This window comes from Netta rufina (genome assembly GCF_964035555.1).
Source record: "Netta rufina genome assembly, chromosome: 11".
Lineage (NCBI taxonomy): Eukaryota > Metazoa > Chordata > Aves > Anseriformes > Anatidae > Netta > Netta rufina.
In genome coordinates this window covers 20888408-20904889 of record NC_140134.1, presented here as the reverse complement: position 1 = coordinate 20904889, position 16482 = coordinate 20888408, and the positions used below count along the sequence as shown (strand labels likewise).

Genomic DNA, 16482 nt, shown 5'->3' with positions numbered 1-16482 from the left:
CTGAAAGCTGGGCTTTCAAGATCAACGCAACCACCACGAAGGATTTATTTTAATGGGCAAAAGAACGAAGGTTTTCAAGTTTATTGTCTGATACAGTATGGAAAAATATCTTGCTGCCACGCAGCCACAGCTTGCTACAGCTCACTAGGTCAGCTCCTAGCACCAGAGCTCAGTGCACCCTGGGTTAGAGGCAGCTCGCTTGTGGATCAAGGCAGATTTTGGTGGCTGCAGAGGGAGGACAGGCCTCTAAATGAGCCGCTCCATCCAACACTGCCAACAGCAGCACAAGAAACAACCAGGCGGTCTGAGACTGGCAGGTTTTTCAGGTGGAAATGACTTCTCGCTCCAGCAGAAAAGAACACAAGAAGATTCCTGCCAGCATCGGTGCTGTGCTGAAATCCTTGAAGGTCTCTCCAGGCTTTTGCTGCCTGCCGCAGGCCCTTCCAGCAGAAACCTGGGCCCTGAGGTGTCTGCCATCTTACAAATGGAGTGCTTGGAAAAGTAACACACGCTGAACAAATACACAAGCAAATAAACCATTCTTTGTTTTATAAACTGTTGGGAGATTGTGTACTGAGGAGCATGCACATTTCCAGCTCCAAGCAGATAGAAATGAAAGCAGGAACAAATTTGGCCTTCTAATTCCTTACCCCACAACAAAAACTAATGTTATGTTTTTCTTGTTCTGTCTCAAAACCTACATTCAATCCCACCTGGTCACTACAGGAACGCGACGCTGCCAGCTCATCTGCAGCCCTTGGTCCCACAGGCAATGTTCCTGCAAAGCTCCAGCACTTCTACATCTGAAACTCGCTTCGTCTCATGGATACAATAGCTAATTTTGGACTTACCCTGCTCCTGCTGGGCCAGAGTCATCACTGGCATAGCTCCACTGAAATTCAGCCTACTGATGCATTACAGACAATGCACAACATGAGCTAATCCTTAACGATGTTTTTTCCCCTTTTGTCCCCCCCACGTACTTATTTGCCTAAATAGTAAAATAACTTACGCAGTATTATTTAAGAAATAAATACTAAAACCACCCCAGAACAGTCTTGCAAATGCTAATTTCAAGTCAGGCGATAATCAGACTTGTGGATACGTTGTGACAAACAGGGCAGCCCAGAGAAGACCCAGCACAAAGTCACAAGGCCTTGTTGGAGTTGCAATCCTGCCACCAACTTCCAGACAAGCAGTTTCTCCTTTCCAATCCACTCCCCAGTCCGTAGATACCAGCCTCTTAGTAAGCTGCTGCAGAAGGCCCAGCACAAACTAACCCAACCACCGCCACTTGCATCTTTGTAATATGCACCTTAAACAATAACAGCCCTACAGGTGACATTGTGTTTAAAAATTAGCACCAAGACAAAAGGAGCTAATTGCAAGTGTTACAGGTGGATATGAAATGTTTTAATGTCTGCATCAATTTCCTTCAACAGAGCAAGGTCTACAAGAAACAATCACTTCTGCACAGAAGGCTCTTCCAGGACAATCTCTGGAGGTGATATTTATGACTCGTGACATCTGCTTGTCTTGTTACTCATTTTCAAGCTTTACAGTTGTATCTTTCTAAACTAAAACATCCTACTCCACCTCCCTCTTTGCTTCCTTTCAATCATGAAACACCAAGACCTCCCTCCCTTTTGCTACAACACCTTGTTACTGGTAAGAGCAGCACCAGGAGGCTCCAGGCTTTGCTCCCAAACAGGTCAGCATCAGCAAGACACAACACCCAGGTTCACATCAGCGGGGCTGCCCAAGTCATTTTCTCCTTTTGAAAAGGTATTTAAGGGAAGTGGTTTAATTAGGGCACTATCGCTGAGGAAAGCACACTGCTTACCAAGAATTTCAAACTACAGGTTTTAAGGCATTTGGATCAGGTGGTAGCTCTCCGTGTTTTGATCCCTGCTTCCACTAGGAGAAGAGGCCAGAGCGACTCTAACAAAGGCAGGGGGGTCCATTTGTGTTAGTGGACAAAATCTTAGCCACAGTCATCCAGCACCACAAAGACCAGGAGACTTTATTTTTTTTTTTCGGTTGGAAATAAATAAATAAAGAACCACAGTTGCTGGAAGAACATTTTCGGAGTTCCAAACATCCACATTTCCAAGCTACTTGCTTACTTTTTCATGCAACAGATGCTGCTTTGTATTAGCTACTGCATATTAAATCATTCTGACAACCAAGAAAGCATACATTTGTTTGCGCGAGAGAGAGAAGCATGAATACACACACACACGGATATCTTCTCAGGCAGAAGCATACAATTATGCAGCATTCAAATATTTGCGATGAACTTTGGCCTTTGTTGAAAACAACACACACACACAAAAAAAAGTACCCCCCAAACAACCACCAGCAACAGCCTCGGCAGGCATCTGGCCGGGCTCGCAGAAAGCAACAGATCTGCAGCAATAAAACGCTGCTCGTGGCCAGCGATTTGAAAGTTTCTCGGGAAATCCTGCTTCGATGGGAGCCTCACACACACAGCCTTTATGATTTATAATGGTCTCACGGACCGATCTCGGGATCCAGGCTAAAAATAAAGTTTGTGCTAGCACAGAAACAGCATTAAAGGAGTCGGTTATGCTCAGTGTTCACCCCCACATGGCTTTTGGACTCCAGACAATCCCCTCAGCTCTGCCCTTTGCGTTCCCAATTGCAAGTGCCCTGGGAGCACCCGCACAGCTCCGAGGCGCCCTTGGGAGCGGTGTCTGCCCAGCCAACGTGGAAGCAGGCGGGCAACCCAAACAAACCCCTATCCCCGATACGTTTATCACAACCAAACCTCGCTGTAACAGCACTAGGGAACACGCCGAAACTCCCTGACAAGGAGAGCACCCCCAAGAAGCGGAGCTGTTGCCCACAGCGCTTCCAACTTTTTTTTTTTTTTTTTTTTTTATTTGTGGAATCTCGGCCGGAGACATATTTCCCCCTCTACATTCCCCTCTCACTTTCTTCCCCTCTAGTTACTAGACAGCAATCCCGTTCTGCAGCCTGTTTTTTTTTTTTTTTTCCCCTTTTTTCACTATCCATAGAGCCCGCGGGGAAGAAGCGGCCCCAAGGCGGCGCCGGGGGGGGGGGGGGGGGGGGCTGCAGGGCCCCGGGACCCCCTCTCAGACCTTGGGGGGGGGGATCCCCTGAGACCCCGGGTGCCCATCTCCGTGCTCTGCCCCCTCCTTTTTTTTTTTTTTTTTACCTGGGGATGGTGATGCACTTGGTGTTGATGTTCTGCGTGGTGATCGCCTTCTCCAGCTCGTCCAGCTGCCCCGTCTTCTTCAGCTTCTTCACCAGGCTCTTCACCGCCTTCTCGCACCATTTCTCCTCCTGCCCGTTCTGCTCCCCTTTCTTCCAGCCCAGGAGCCGCTTGACGATGGGAGGGGTGAACGGCAGGATGGAGGACATGCTGGCTCGCCCGGCAGCGCCCCGCCGCCCCCCTGCTCCGCTCCGCTCCTCTCCACGCCGCGCAGGCCCCGCTGGGCCGCCGGCAGCACAAAGCCCGGCCCCGGGAGCCCGGCTCGGTTCGTCCCGGCCCCTCTCCTCCCTGCTCGGAGCTGCTTTCAACACCCGGGGCCCGCGGCACCAAACTTTGCCCGGACTTCGCCGCCTCTCCCCGGCGGCGGCGGCGGCGGCGGCAGCTCCCTCCTCCCCCCTCTCCTCCTCCTCCTCCTCGTCCTCCTCCTGCCCCGCTCTGTGTGCGCGGAGAGGCGCCCACTCCAGCTCATTCCCAGTCTGTCTCTCATGCAAATTGCCTGCTGGCCGCCCCGGCCCGGCTTCCACCCCCTCCTTCCCTCCCAAACACGCTCACTCACGCCGCCGAGGGAGGGCGGGGAGGCGGCCGGCCCGCCGGGAACTCCGCTCCCCCCCCACCTCCATCGCCACCGGGCTCCCTCCCATGGCCTTCAGCCCCCTCAGCTTCCACCATTCCTTCAGGAGCTGCCTCACCCTACACCAGGAGACCCCCACGGGCTCCACCCGGCCGCCCCCTCTGCTCTTGGCCTCTCTGTAGCGTTGAGACCCTCCCTGAGGCAGCCCCGCGGTGTGGGATCGCCCTCAGAGCTGTGGGGTGGCAAGGGAGGGTCAGCCCGGCCATAAACCCTTGGAGAGATCCCACCGAGGGGAAGGCAGTGAAAATAAACACAAAATAAACACAAAAAAAACGAGTTCCCCCTCAGCAAGGGGACCCTCAGGCAGGGCACGATGGATGCGGCCCCTGAGGTGGCTGTTTTCTTTGTGGAAAAAAGAAAAAAAAAGTGTTTCCACACAGATAGCTGAGCACAACTTGGCCAGTCAGGCTCGGACAATCAGCAGTTTCTGTTTCAACCCCTTTAATTTACTGTTCCATTCCCTCATCCTCCCACCCTGGACTCCAGGTACCCGAATAATTTTTGCCCTGTATCAGGCACAAATGACATCCTGGAGATGTTTACCACCAGACCTGGTCAGAAATTCTCAGACGGAACATTTTTGTCAGAGAATGGCAGTTTGTTCAGATCTAGGTGTTTTGTAGAGATGCTTCGGTTTTGACTAACTCCGGATGACATCCAGGTAAATTTCCAGTTCCTCACTTCCCATAACTGGGCAGACTGGGCTGTCACACTCCCCAGTCTCCAGCATCACCCCCTCACGCTGAAAGGGAGCCTGTGTGAAAACAAACCATAGCTCTTCAGTGGTCCAATGCTGTGATAAATCACCCCAAAATGGTGCTGAGCAGCCTGGCAAGCAGCAAGGAGGCTGGGGGCCACCTGCAGAGCCACCAGGTGCCTCCATCGAGGCTGGTTCATCTTTCTGTGCTCCAGCTGCCTCGCAGCTCCCCACAACAGCTGCCCAGGAACACAGGGGTGAAAGTTTCAGGGGGCCTGGCTCCCAAATTCTGAGGTTTCAGCCTGAGAGAGGCTTCCCAGCTTCCTCCATCCTACCAGACGGGATGATGGGGAGCTGAATTTGGGAAGCCTCCGGGGCTGCTCGGCAGCTCCCAGACGCACAGGTCCTTGCCAACCCACATTCTCATATTCCAGGTTCCAGTGCAACCCAGTGGGGAGACTCCTCGAAAGCCGGCATCCAAAAACTTCCCGTGCCTGCGGATTTGAAGCAGCCAACCGTATGGATTGCCTTGTGGCAAGTTAGAAACCTATGGGTTCAGACAGCGTCTGAGGCTCAAAGGCAACTGGCTCGGCTTTCACAGGGATTTAAAACAAACAGCATGTTTTGTTCCAAACTGACTACCAAATTTTGAAATATCAGTATTGGGTACAAATTAAATACTCCCTCTCTATTTTTTTTCCAGAATTCTCATATTATTCCCCAACACACATTCCCCGAGTGTCTTGAATTTTGGAGGCTCACCACTAAAATTTTGGATCATTGCCCTGACCCAGTTTTTGGCTGCTTTGAGATGACTGAAGTACAGAGATGTGGAGCCCCTGTAGACGATCCCAACATCATTTGAGGAAGTAGTTCCTCAGTACTTCTAAAACAATGCAGAAAAAAAAAAATTAACACCAGTTGCTCTAAAAGCAGGATGCACAGATTACTGACTGTTGCTAGTTTCATTGACTTGCCGTGCATTTATGTTTTTCAGAAAAGGCCTAGTTCCTGGTAGCTGGAGATGAACTAATCTGAGCTTTCATTTTAAAAAGAAAAAGTTCCCACAACTGTAGAGAATAACTGAACATGTGAACCAAGTATTTAATATTTGTGTTCTACTTTTATTTTTTTTTTAAAAAAGAGGTATAAACTTCACCACATCTAAAATCATGATTATTTAAAGTCATCATTTTCTGCTTTCCTAGTTCCTAGACCAGCACATTTTGCAACTGAAAGAAGCCCAGAAGACGACTAAGCCTGAAGGCCCTGCCTCAAGCTTGTCAAGTCAATACTATGCCAGGAAAACCTTAATGCACATTTCTGCTGGTGACCGTATCCATCACTTTCTAGCCACTCTGGCTAGAAAATCATGGCAACCGTTCCATACTTTTTTCAGCCAGAAGGCTTGTAGTAATACTCAGATCTCGTCTCTACACTCAGAATTCATGCTGTGGCCTCAGTTCAGCATGGCTTCCAGAATTTTCTGTACATATTCATGGGCTAATCTTCAGTCCATTACAGTCATATCACAAGTGATCAACTGGGTAAATTTGAATAAGGGGAAGGAGAGGAAGAGCTGAGTGGTTTGCTCACACTTGTACAGTGATTTAGTGGCAAAAGGGTGAATAGAATTAACTAAACGCTAAACCAAATTGGGTCTCACTTTGCTTACAGCATCACAAATGAAGCGTAGGCAGCTAAATCACTGATCTAACCTTCAGGCCACTGCAGCACTGTGAAGACTAGTAAAAACAAATAGACTTTTGGTTTCAAGGTGTAGAAGTAATTTTTGAGATTAGGGATGTTACATTTTATGGAATGACTTGTATGCCTGCTGGGGTTATCTGTCAGAGTGAACGGTTCTATGAAAATAAGACTTCCTGAACCCCTAGACAGTCATCCTTTATTTCGGAGAGTTTTGGACACTATCATAGTGTAGAAGTTATCAGACAGAAAAAAGCAGGACTGGCCCAATTTTGCATGGTCTGGATCTGTTCTCTGGTTTACAACATCTGACATCTTTGAAGCCACCTCTGGGCTGGATAAGTCTATCCATTCATTTTTGATATATATTTTACTTTCCTTTTCAAAAATCATCTTTGTGATGTAGCACAGGTTCAGGGACTTAACTTATTGCAGTTCGCTCTTACTGAAAAGTAAGGATGTAATATTGTCTGCAATAACATGAGAAAACCCAGCCCTCCGTGTTACATCCACCTGACAAAAAGGAACATACCCTTAATGGCTATCTTACATTTCTTAGTCATTTACTAATGTACTAGCACCTTAACACTTACTAAAAATAATCCTCACATACCGTGCTCATTCATAGGATCAATCAATAACTAGAAGCAGGATTTAGCATTTACTTTCACAAAGGAAAATTGGGCTTTGATTCAGGAACAGCATAAAATTAGCAGGAAAAACAAGGTGTCCTCTGAAGCTCACACACACGCATCTGCACTTTTATTAGAAATACTTTAACAGCTTCTGAGACTGAAGAATCGCTTCTGTGCTTTGCTCTACATTCCCTTTATATCCTTCAAGCAGTGAGAAGGGAATGAGGGATATTTGGGCAGACACGAAGCCAGCTCCATCAGCGCCCTCCCCGACACCCTTGTGCAGGGGCCTGCTGGAACAAGCAGGCTGGAGGAAGCGTGGCCAGAGCCTGCTGTTCTCTGGCTACATGCAGCCAACAGACAGCTCTTTGGGGAGCCTGGTGCCTGCTGAAACAGCTCCCAGGCTGTCCTAACATGTAATTGTGGCTAGTTTGAAAATCAGGGAGTGGTTGAGAACCAGCTTTTACTGTACTGCCCCCATCTCTCTCTCTCACTCGCTCAGATATTAAGTATAATTTCCTACGTGGGCACTACCTATTTGTGGAAGGAAATTTTACAATGGCACTGACCAGGACAGCTGAGAAGCAGGTGGCCAAACCCGTGAGGTTCACAGCAGATAAGGATTTCCTGGAGCTGCTTGGAGGGCCGTGACCTCCTCAGCTCCATTTGTTCCACGTTACGCAAGTTGCAGCGGCACTGAAGGGTGAGACAGGCAGCTGAGAAAATGAGGAGAGAGTTTTAAATTAGGTTCTATTCATACATTGTAAATAGGTGCTATGACATTTAACTTTCTATCTATGTCACACATAATATGCATAAACAAGGGAAAGTGTGGGAGCTTTCCTTGGTTAAGGTAATATATATATGTAGAGCAGCATTTATATGCAAGCAAACCTATCTTCTTAATCACTCAGAACAAACCTACAGGAAAATAACTTTTGGGGTGAGTCACAAAAAAAAGCAAGGTCATTCAAAGTTAATGTCTTCAGAGTTAACTTCAACTCTGTGAGACACTGCTCAGACAAATCCTTTCAGGGTGCAGCAATTATTCTCTTCTACATATGAGAAAAAGTACACACATCCAACAAAAAGTTGCTTTGTTGAAAATTCATAATACTTAATGCACACAAGTTAATTCGCTGCATGTTCCAAGAGGCTCTGTAGTGTAAAAGTCACACAACTACTTCTGACCAAAGGTCTAGTTAAGCCAGCAGCCTGTGACCGTGACGGTACCTCTGGCCTAAGGAAAAAGGACAAGGTAGCAGCATGTCCAGGGCAATTTTTCTTCTAATATACTCTCCTAATTTTTGGCAATTATCTGCGTAGACACTTCTGACCTGGAGTTGATCTCCCCAGTGAGCCAGTCCTAGCCTCCAAGCCCTCTCTGCTTCTGCCTTACGTGACAACTGGCCTCTGCTGGGTCCTCACCCCACCCAGGACATCAAGCAGAGCTACTCTGAAGATGAACTGAAGGCATATAGTTATATTGCCTCTGTGATCTCCACATTATTTGTTTTACAGACTGGAAGAGACGTTTGCCACCTGAACACGGTCCTGGGCACCCTCTCTACGTATCTCTGCTTGAAAAGTGTTTTGGACCAGATGACCCCCAGAGGTCCCTTTCAACCTCAGCCATTTTGTGGTGCTTGATGACAGTGACAGGAGATTAGAGAAGAGAAAGGGCAGGCAACAACTCTCCTAGGAAACTGGAGTTTACCCCTCTCTGTCACAGCATTCCCTTGTGATACGGGACAACTTCAAGCAAAACTGTGCGTGTTTTTTGTGAGTGCCTCCCCCTGTGGAGGCCTGGTTGCTCCCCTGGGGTAGGTCTGCAGCCGGGCACACAGCTGCACGGGAAGCTGCTGAGAGCTCTGCTCCAGTAAAGCGGGACGTCCTGGTGCTTGGGGTCCCTACAAACCTCCTTAAAGAACCACAGGTCTAGCACAGGTTTGAAAATGGCCAGGGTCCAAATCCTCTATGGTGTTTAGAGACCCAAGTCCCACTGAAATCAATCTGTAGGAACCTACAGGCTGTTAAAAACCTTCATATTTCAGCTTGCTGTCTCTGGAGGTCTAGCCCCATTTGTCACCACAGTCTAATAACGTTGCTGGCTGAGTACCCCCTGATGTCTGTAGAGCACTCAGAGGCAACAGATTACTACCATATGCAAGCCAGCAGAGAGACGGACAATTGTTTCATCAGAAGATTGGAAAGTGTACCATAAATAAGATAAGAGGCCCAGACATTGAATAGGGAGGACAGGACAAAATACTAGCTCAGTACCCACTGAGGAAACAAGGAACACACTGTGCGTGAGATGGGAGACATTTGGAAAAATAAAATGTGCCCATGAGAGTAAAAACAGTGTGCTAAGGAACATACACAAGGAGTACTGAGGCTCTACGGGCACTTTTAATCCTGTTTTCCCTTGGTCATTGGAGGCTTGACTTTGAAATCTTAAAATACCTAGGATGGTAACTCTCAGGAGCCAGACTCAATGATCCTTGGAGGTCCTTTCCAAGTCGGGATATTCTACAATTCTTCACATGGTTTGCGTGTGCTCAGTAAGGGACAGGAGGTGGCAGTCAATGTAGTACAGAGAAGAGGTGCAGGCAGGGACACAGAGGCCTCCTGAGGCTGAGCCCTCAGTCGAACCAGAATCACTTGGATAAAGCCTGATCTAATCTTTAGAAACGTGTTAACAGCCTCAAATTAATATGCTTCCAATTAACCCGGCGATAAAACTGTCTACTAGAATAGACATCCACTCGGCCGCGCAGATATCCTGACAGCACGGAGTGGGGGATTTTCAACACCCAGCTCTGTGAGGAGCCAGCACCTGCAAACGCTCAGCGCTGCCGAGACTTTGCATACCAATAGCTGCTGCCAGGCTGGCCCTAGAGAGGCTGCACGCACGCAAACACCGGCCTGCTCCACGTCTTGCAACCTGAAGTTTCTTACTTAAAAAAGAAAAGTCATTCCAAATAAGATCCAGGTCCTCAGTTTTAGGGAAACTGATCCCTGTAAAACATTTCCCCTACTCCGGTTGCAGGAGTGATGGGCGTCTGTGTAAATAAAATGGTGCAAAAAGCTCCAGTAAAATAGCTGCACACAAAAAAAGAAAGGCATGGGCCAGGCCCCAAAGTCCCAAGCCCAGAGGCTCGCTATAGGTAACACGAAAACTTGAGCTCCCAGCCACAAGCATTTCGTTTGAGATTCTTTTCCTATGCCCATATATGACTGTCTGTCCCTTCTGAATTCCTTGCTGTGTCTACACCCTTTTCTTTGCCAGGGCACATCTGTTAAAGTCTTCATTTTGGCTTTTGAAGTGGGCATTTTGTATCCAGCTGAACTTTAAAAAAAGATCCTGAGCAAAGGCTTTTAACAAGTCAATATATTTATATTATTTTTATGAATAGGCCCCTGTTTTCACATGTTCCACTTGCAATGGCCTCTTGTCCACCACTGCCGGCATGTCGAATCCTCTAAGGGCAGAATGCACTTTCTGGAGGAATACATTTCTACTTGCTGCACACAAGAGGAATCCTCAAGGAACATTTTAATTAAAAATATTTTTTTATATACATATTTTTTTCCAGGAGGTGAACACCACTACTGTGCTGGAGACTTTGGTAGCGCAGGCCACCCAAAGCAGCGTGCTGGAACTGAGCTTCCACGCTGCAGGAAGATCCCCAACCAGCTTCAAACTGCACAGCTCAGCCACCATCTGCCTGCTGCAGCCTTTGTGCTGAACCTGGGCAGGGCTTGAGGCTGCTGGTGACATACGCACGAACACCAGAGGACAAATGCCTTGGATCTCAGCCCTGCCTCACCAAAGTCAAGTGGGAGTTCACTTATTCCAATTACCATAGAGCTCAGCCAGTGGTTTTTGTGTGGTGGCTCCTCTACATTAAAACCAGCAGTTAAAGGCTACTTACTTTTTCATTTTTGAGGTTTACTTAATTAAGAAGCGCCATTGCCTTTTTATTTTATTTTTTTTAAATTCTTTCGACCTGAAATGCAGTTGAGGCCCCACAGGAGACCATCATTCCCAACGGAATCAAGAATCCTCTTTCAGGGAGCAGCAGAAAGGAATGGCGTAGAATTATTTGCCCATGAATAATATGCTAATATTTATACATTGCTTACTTAGATAAGAAAAACAACTTGCAGATTTACAGGAGAAGCTTTGTATAGCCATGCTTTGTGGAACAACATCTCAAGCTCCATGTAGAATCTCAAGTGTTGATTTTACCTCCTGACAAACTTAACGTGTAACCAGAGAAAGTGCATTCTTCAGGATCAAATAAATAAAAATCAGACCACTGCATCTGCCTGCTCTTGTCTTCTGCTGGGGATCTCACTAGGCTTTAGAGAGCACAGACATATTAGTGTGGTGGTCCTCAGACACAGCTGAGCTGGAACAAGCCTGCAAGCTGTGCATATAAAAAAACCTTTGGGTTTAGTTTTCTTTGGTCTTCTGGTTGCTCCCTATTGCAAAAAAATGTAGCTTTGCCTTTTCATAACATTTTCATAAAGCTCAAGCCCTGCTTTGGTTATATGAATCACACAGAAGGAGAAGAGAATCACGCTCCTGCTCTGTGTGTGTGAGGAGGGATGTTTACTCCTTGTTTATTTGTTCTGGGAGAAATAAAGTGCTTTGTGTGAGGGCCCTTTGCTGGTGAGGCTGAAATGCTCTCAGGGCTCTGCTAAAGCATTGCCAAGTCTGTCAGGAGCAGGGAAAGCAATCTGGGCAGACTGCCCTAAATTAAAGCTAAACCAAATCAGTTTAAGTATACAGCATAATACTTCATATGGATGCTAAAGGCAGAATTACCAACTCAAGCATTCAAAACTCCCAAGTCAAGACCCCACCATATCATGAAGTAAGCTTAAAATTGCAGCAATTAAATTTAAATAATAATGCTGTCTCCTTTTTCCTGCTTTCCATTTTCATCCATCTCAAAGGGTTCATGTTTCTTACCTTTTTTCATCTCCCATGAGAGACAAAACAAAAGGAGGGCTGATCTTCTGATGCAATTATATGTTTCCAGAAGCTAAGGGCAATAAGTAGCATCACCTGTGTGAGGCCTGCAATAAACTCAGGAGGGGTGGGAACACTGCAGAGGAAGCCACAGCCATAGAACAAATGCAATTAATTAGAAGTTTACCTGAGATACTAAGCAAATTAAAGAAACCTCAAATGCTACTTTATCATAACACTACACTATCTATTCTTTCTTTTTGGATGAGCTTACCAGCAAAAGTTGGATCTGTATCAAGATTTCAAAGCCCAAAGCTGCCTATATAAGGCTGCTTGTTGGTTTTGATACAAGGTTTTAGGATATGTTTTTTTAAAAGAAGATGCCACATCACCATGTATATGGCTTTTTATAATGTATAAGAGAGCAATTTTTTCAATATTGACAGTCTTTTTCCCCAGTGGAGCTGGGAGTAGAACTGAAAATCACATGCTTCAGCACTCAGAGAGTTCCTGTGAAGATAATGGAAGTTAATGAAAGTTAACACAGCCTTGACAGAGATTTTTAAAGGCGTATGATTTTGATGAACTTACTATATTTTTGCCTTTAGAAATCTCTTCCATAGCTTAACTCAAACATCTCATCATGAAAATTCTGTCCTCTCCTTACCTGTCAACACTTATGCCTCTTAAAGATATACTCGTGTCCCTTACAGCTATACCTATTTTAAAGTCAGTGAAACAAGTGCTTTGGGTATTGGAGGGAAGAATGAAAAGTAAGGAAGCTGGGGATAATTTCAGTTACCTAACATTTATTTCACTTAGTCACGCGGAACTGGATCAGTGCAGCTGATACGGAACGATGATTAAACTAAACCCTGAATATATATTCTCATGTGATCAGCCTCATTATTTCTGCTATCAAGGTTGATCTGACAAGTAACTTTTATTTAGAATCAACCATACTTCTTTTTCCCGCCTACCCCAAAGGCACCAGAGTTGTTTGCAGCTCCCTGCGTAGAGAAAGTCAAATGAAATTTACGCCTACAGTGCAAAGAAAGAGCTGGATAAAAGAGAATTGGCTTCTTTATTTTTGGGGGGAGCTGATCCAAAACCCAATACAGGCAAGAATTCGGGCTTTGTAAAGAGTTTGAAGACCCCTGGGCTAAAAAAGACAGAGTGCGTAGCTCAGTTATTAAAAGCCCGTTGATTCCTCAGCTTCTCATATAAATTTCTCATTTTCACATAGAAAAGTGCATATATACCTCAGTACCATTTATAATACTGCATAAATTGTATTTGTTATGGCCTAAACCCAGAATGCTTAAACTTTAGCCAAGTAGACAAACTACAGAAAGCGTGAGTATCTTTACAAAAAGAAAGCATAGCAAATATTAGTAGCAATCACTTTGGGTGGAAATTTCACTGTTCCGTATATTTAAAGAACATTAAATGCAGTTACATTAAGCATATGCTTAGAAAATGGGCCCATATCTGTGCTCTGCTCTATAGGGGCTGTCTTCTTGGCTGACCTTCCTGCTAGTGAAGCTGATTCAGTAAATGGGAAACAGTTCACTCGTCTCCTGTACCATCACTCTTCCTGACCAGATGGGGTAATGACAAATCAAGGGTACAGAGGTTCACAGAACCAGCCATTTCCAAAGACATGCACTATTCCTGAAAGAAAGGAGGGCATACTAGAAAATAAATTTGAAATTAAAGAGTACAAAGAGGTATAGTTTATCAGAACTATATATTAGTTCTGAATTTTCCTCAAAAATTATTGAGTTGTAACCTGAGGATTTCTTGGGTCTGGAGCCTGACACTGTGTGGAACACAAGGTTTTATGCAGCCAGGTGTCGACAGTTCCCACTGGCTATAAAATGGGAGCTGGGGAGCAAGGAGGAGGTGGCTGTATGGGTGCTGCAAGCAAGGAAGAAGGCCCAGTATCAGTGTCATTTCTTCACCGTTTGCTTTTGCTTTCGTGGGAGAGGAATCCTAAAAAGGGCCATTGCTACTGGGGTTATGAGACCTCTGGAAGACAGGATGAACACAAAGCTGCTGCACTGCAAAGTGGGATTTGAATGCATTTAGTTGAGCTGAGAATTTGGCCTTTGCTCTGCGTTTTGCTTTGCATTTGCATGGTATGCAGTAGGTTGAGAGACTGTGGTACATAGCAATTTGTTTTGATATTCCAGGCCCTTTATTTTATGGAATACTGGCTTCATATTCTAAAATACCTCTGAGACAAGAATGAAAACCAAGCAAGTTGCAAAATAATTCTCTGATCAGCCACTCAAAGCCCCACAAGATTTATTATTCTGACAGCAAATCTCCCCATGATGCATGCAAACCCAATTCCCACTTTTGCACTGTCATGTCATAACTTGCATCCATCGTGCTCCCACAGCCTGCTCCAGGCCTGTGCTGATGGTGCTACCTGAGGTACATGAAACAATGCTCTTTATTCTGCTGTTTGAACACGGAGAGGCCTCAAGTAAGGGGAGAAATTCGAAGGCAGCCACCCAGATGTTGCTGCTGCGATGTGGGAGACAGAGCCTTTTGTCTCTGCTGTCACTAAAGCTAGAGAACAATTTATCTTATTTGTGCGTGGAACAACATTATGTGTCTTTCCATTGTGTGCGAACATTTCTCTTGCTTAAAATGTTACGCTTAATGGAGCAGTTAGTCCTTAAAGCTGCAATGTTTTGTTTTTCTTCAATGTAATTAAATCTGGAAGACACCAAGTCAACAGTTTGCCAGTATATAGGATTAGACTTCCTGTTGCTACTTGTATAACTCGATAGATTATGTGCAGTGCTTTGCACAAATACAGTAAGACCTAAATACCTTACCATCTATTCATCTATATCAGATATAACTCCCTTCTCAGCCCAAATAATTAATATATGTTGCCTGAGTCATTAATGCACCAGAGCTGATGAGCACTGGGCAGTTTAGAGATAAACTTAAGGAACAGAAAGCTGACAGCCAGCTGTCTCATTGCCATCCACCCATTCTACCCACCTCAATAAATGACTAAATAAAAGAAGACAATTGTTCAAATTACAATGGAGCGAGGACAAAGGCATAAAGCTGATTGAGGGAGAAGTGAAATGGCATCGTGAGGAGCCTAGTAAACTTAAACTCTGAAAAGGAAGAAGGGCAGGGCTGAGATGCAGCTGAGCTACGTGACATGTCGGAGGTGAGCAGAAAGAAGAGGACAAGGGAAGGTCGTGCACGGCTGGCAGGGATGCATGGGGAGGGCTGAGCAATAATACTCCCCCCAACCAAGCATGACACAAGCCTTGGGAAGGAATGGAGGAGAAGGTTGCTGTGGCAAAGGAGAAGACCAAAGTCAACAGGGTGACCTGGTGGAGCAAGGCAGGAGAAGCTTCTCAGGGAAGAAATAACAAAACTGTGTAGATAGAGAAGGACGTGGAAAAGAGATGCTGAATGAAGAGGTCCTGAGTTTTTTTCCAGGACTAGCATGTATAAGGGATTTTCACTGGACTGGGGGAAAGAGGATGACAGTCTGAGTTGGACTGATAGGGAGCTGGAAAATAAGAGTTCAACGACACAGCCAGACCAGCCTTTATGTCCTTGTACATAAACTGAAAGGTGGATGGCAGAGCTGCAAAGAAGAGGCCATGGAAAGGCAAAGGTGAAGCTGAGGAGGGGCTGGATTCCTTTGTCTTTAAGAGATTTTACAGCCAATGCGATGTTAATTTAGAGTAGTGCCAAAGACAATATAAATTGCAGAGCAAATCAGATCTTTAGTGGTCGAGGATGTAGAGAAACAGTCGATTGTATATTTAACAGGAAGTCAAGGAGATCAAAGAGTTTTCAAAATGGTTTTGTTTTTAAATGATACCCTGGCTTTATTTTGTTTATATTGAGCTGGGGGCCTCTCTGAAGAGGATAAAAGGAGAACAGAAATGTGTAACAAAGACATTTCCCCTCTCCTTAATAATCAAAGAACTTGACATCCCTGTCAAGCAATAGCACCATTATATGTACGCTTGCAAGAAAGGAAGCTATTTTATCCTTGGAAGGAAAGAGAGATGTTATCTTCTAGAAAAAGAGGTAAAGTTCTGCAGAAATTCAGTGCTGTTAATAGACTGTTATGACAGTGTGCAATTTCATTTCCAGTGAACAATGCATGTCAAAGGCCTGACTGCTGCAGCAGCTAACACAGATAAAAGAGAAAACAAGTGCTGCAGAACCTACACTCTCAGGTAACATATACTGCCAAACATTCTTTTCATGTTAAGAGTTAAATTGGATTTTTACCTTTAGCTGTTTTCAGCTCAGTGTGAAGGGATGGTTTTGCATTAATTCAAGTGGTGAAGTCTAGCCTGTAATGAATTAAGGTAGAATAATAACTTTAGACTTTGAAGACATCTCTGAGAGGTCTTCTGTAAAGGGAACATCTCATAAGTCTTCTGGAGCAGGATAGGCCCAAAGTTTGCAAATAAATTAAGTGTATGCTTTAAGCTGCATTTGTTCATCAAAACACTGAAATATATTCTTATTTCTTCCCTGAATTAGAATGGATTCGAGTGAATGCTT

At 45.3% G+C, this 16482-nt stretch overlaps 1 protein-coding gene across 1 annotated transcript in view; it reads right to left on the bottom strand.

The window, feature by feature from the left end:
- The window catches only part of SMAD3 (SMAD family member 3), a 73352-nt gene extending 69750 nt beyond the window's left edge, over positions 1 to 3602 (bottom strand). The window contains exon 1 of the mRNA XM_084293666.1: positions 3203 to 3602. Coding sequence (XP_084149792.1) covers positions 3203 to 3408 — 206 coding nt within the window. The 5' untranslated portion in view covers positions 3409 to 3602. The remainder of the gene's footprint in view (positions 1 to 3202) is intronic.
- Positions 3603 to 16482: the final 12880 nt, after the last annotated feature.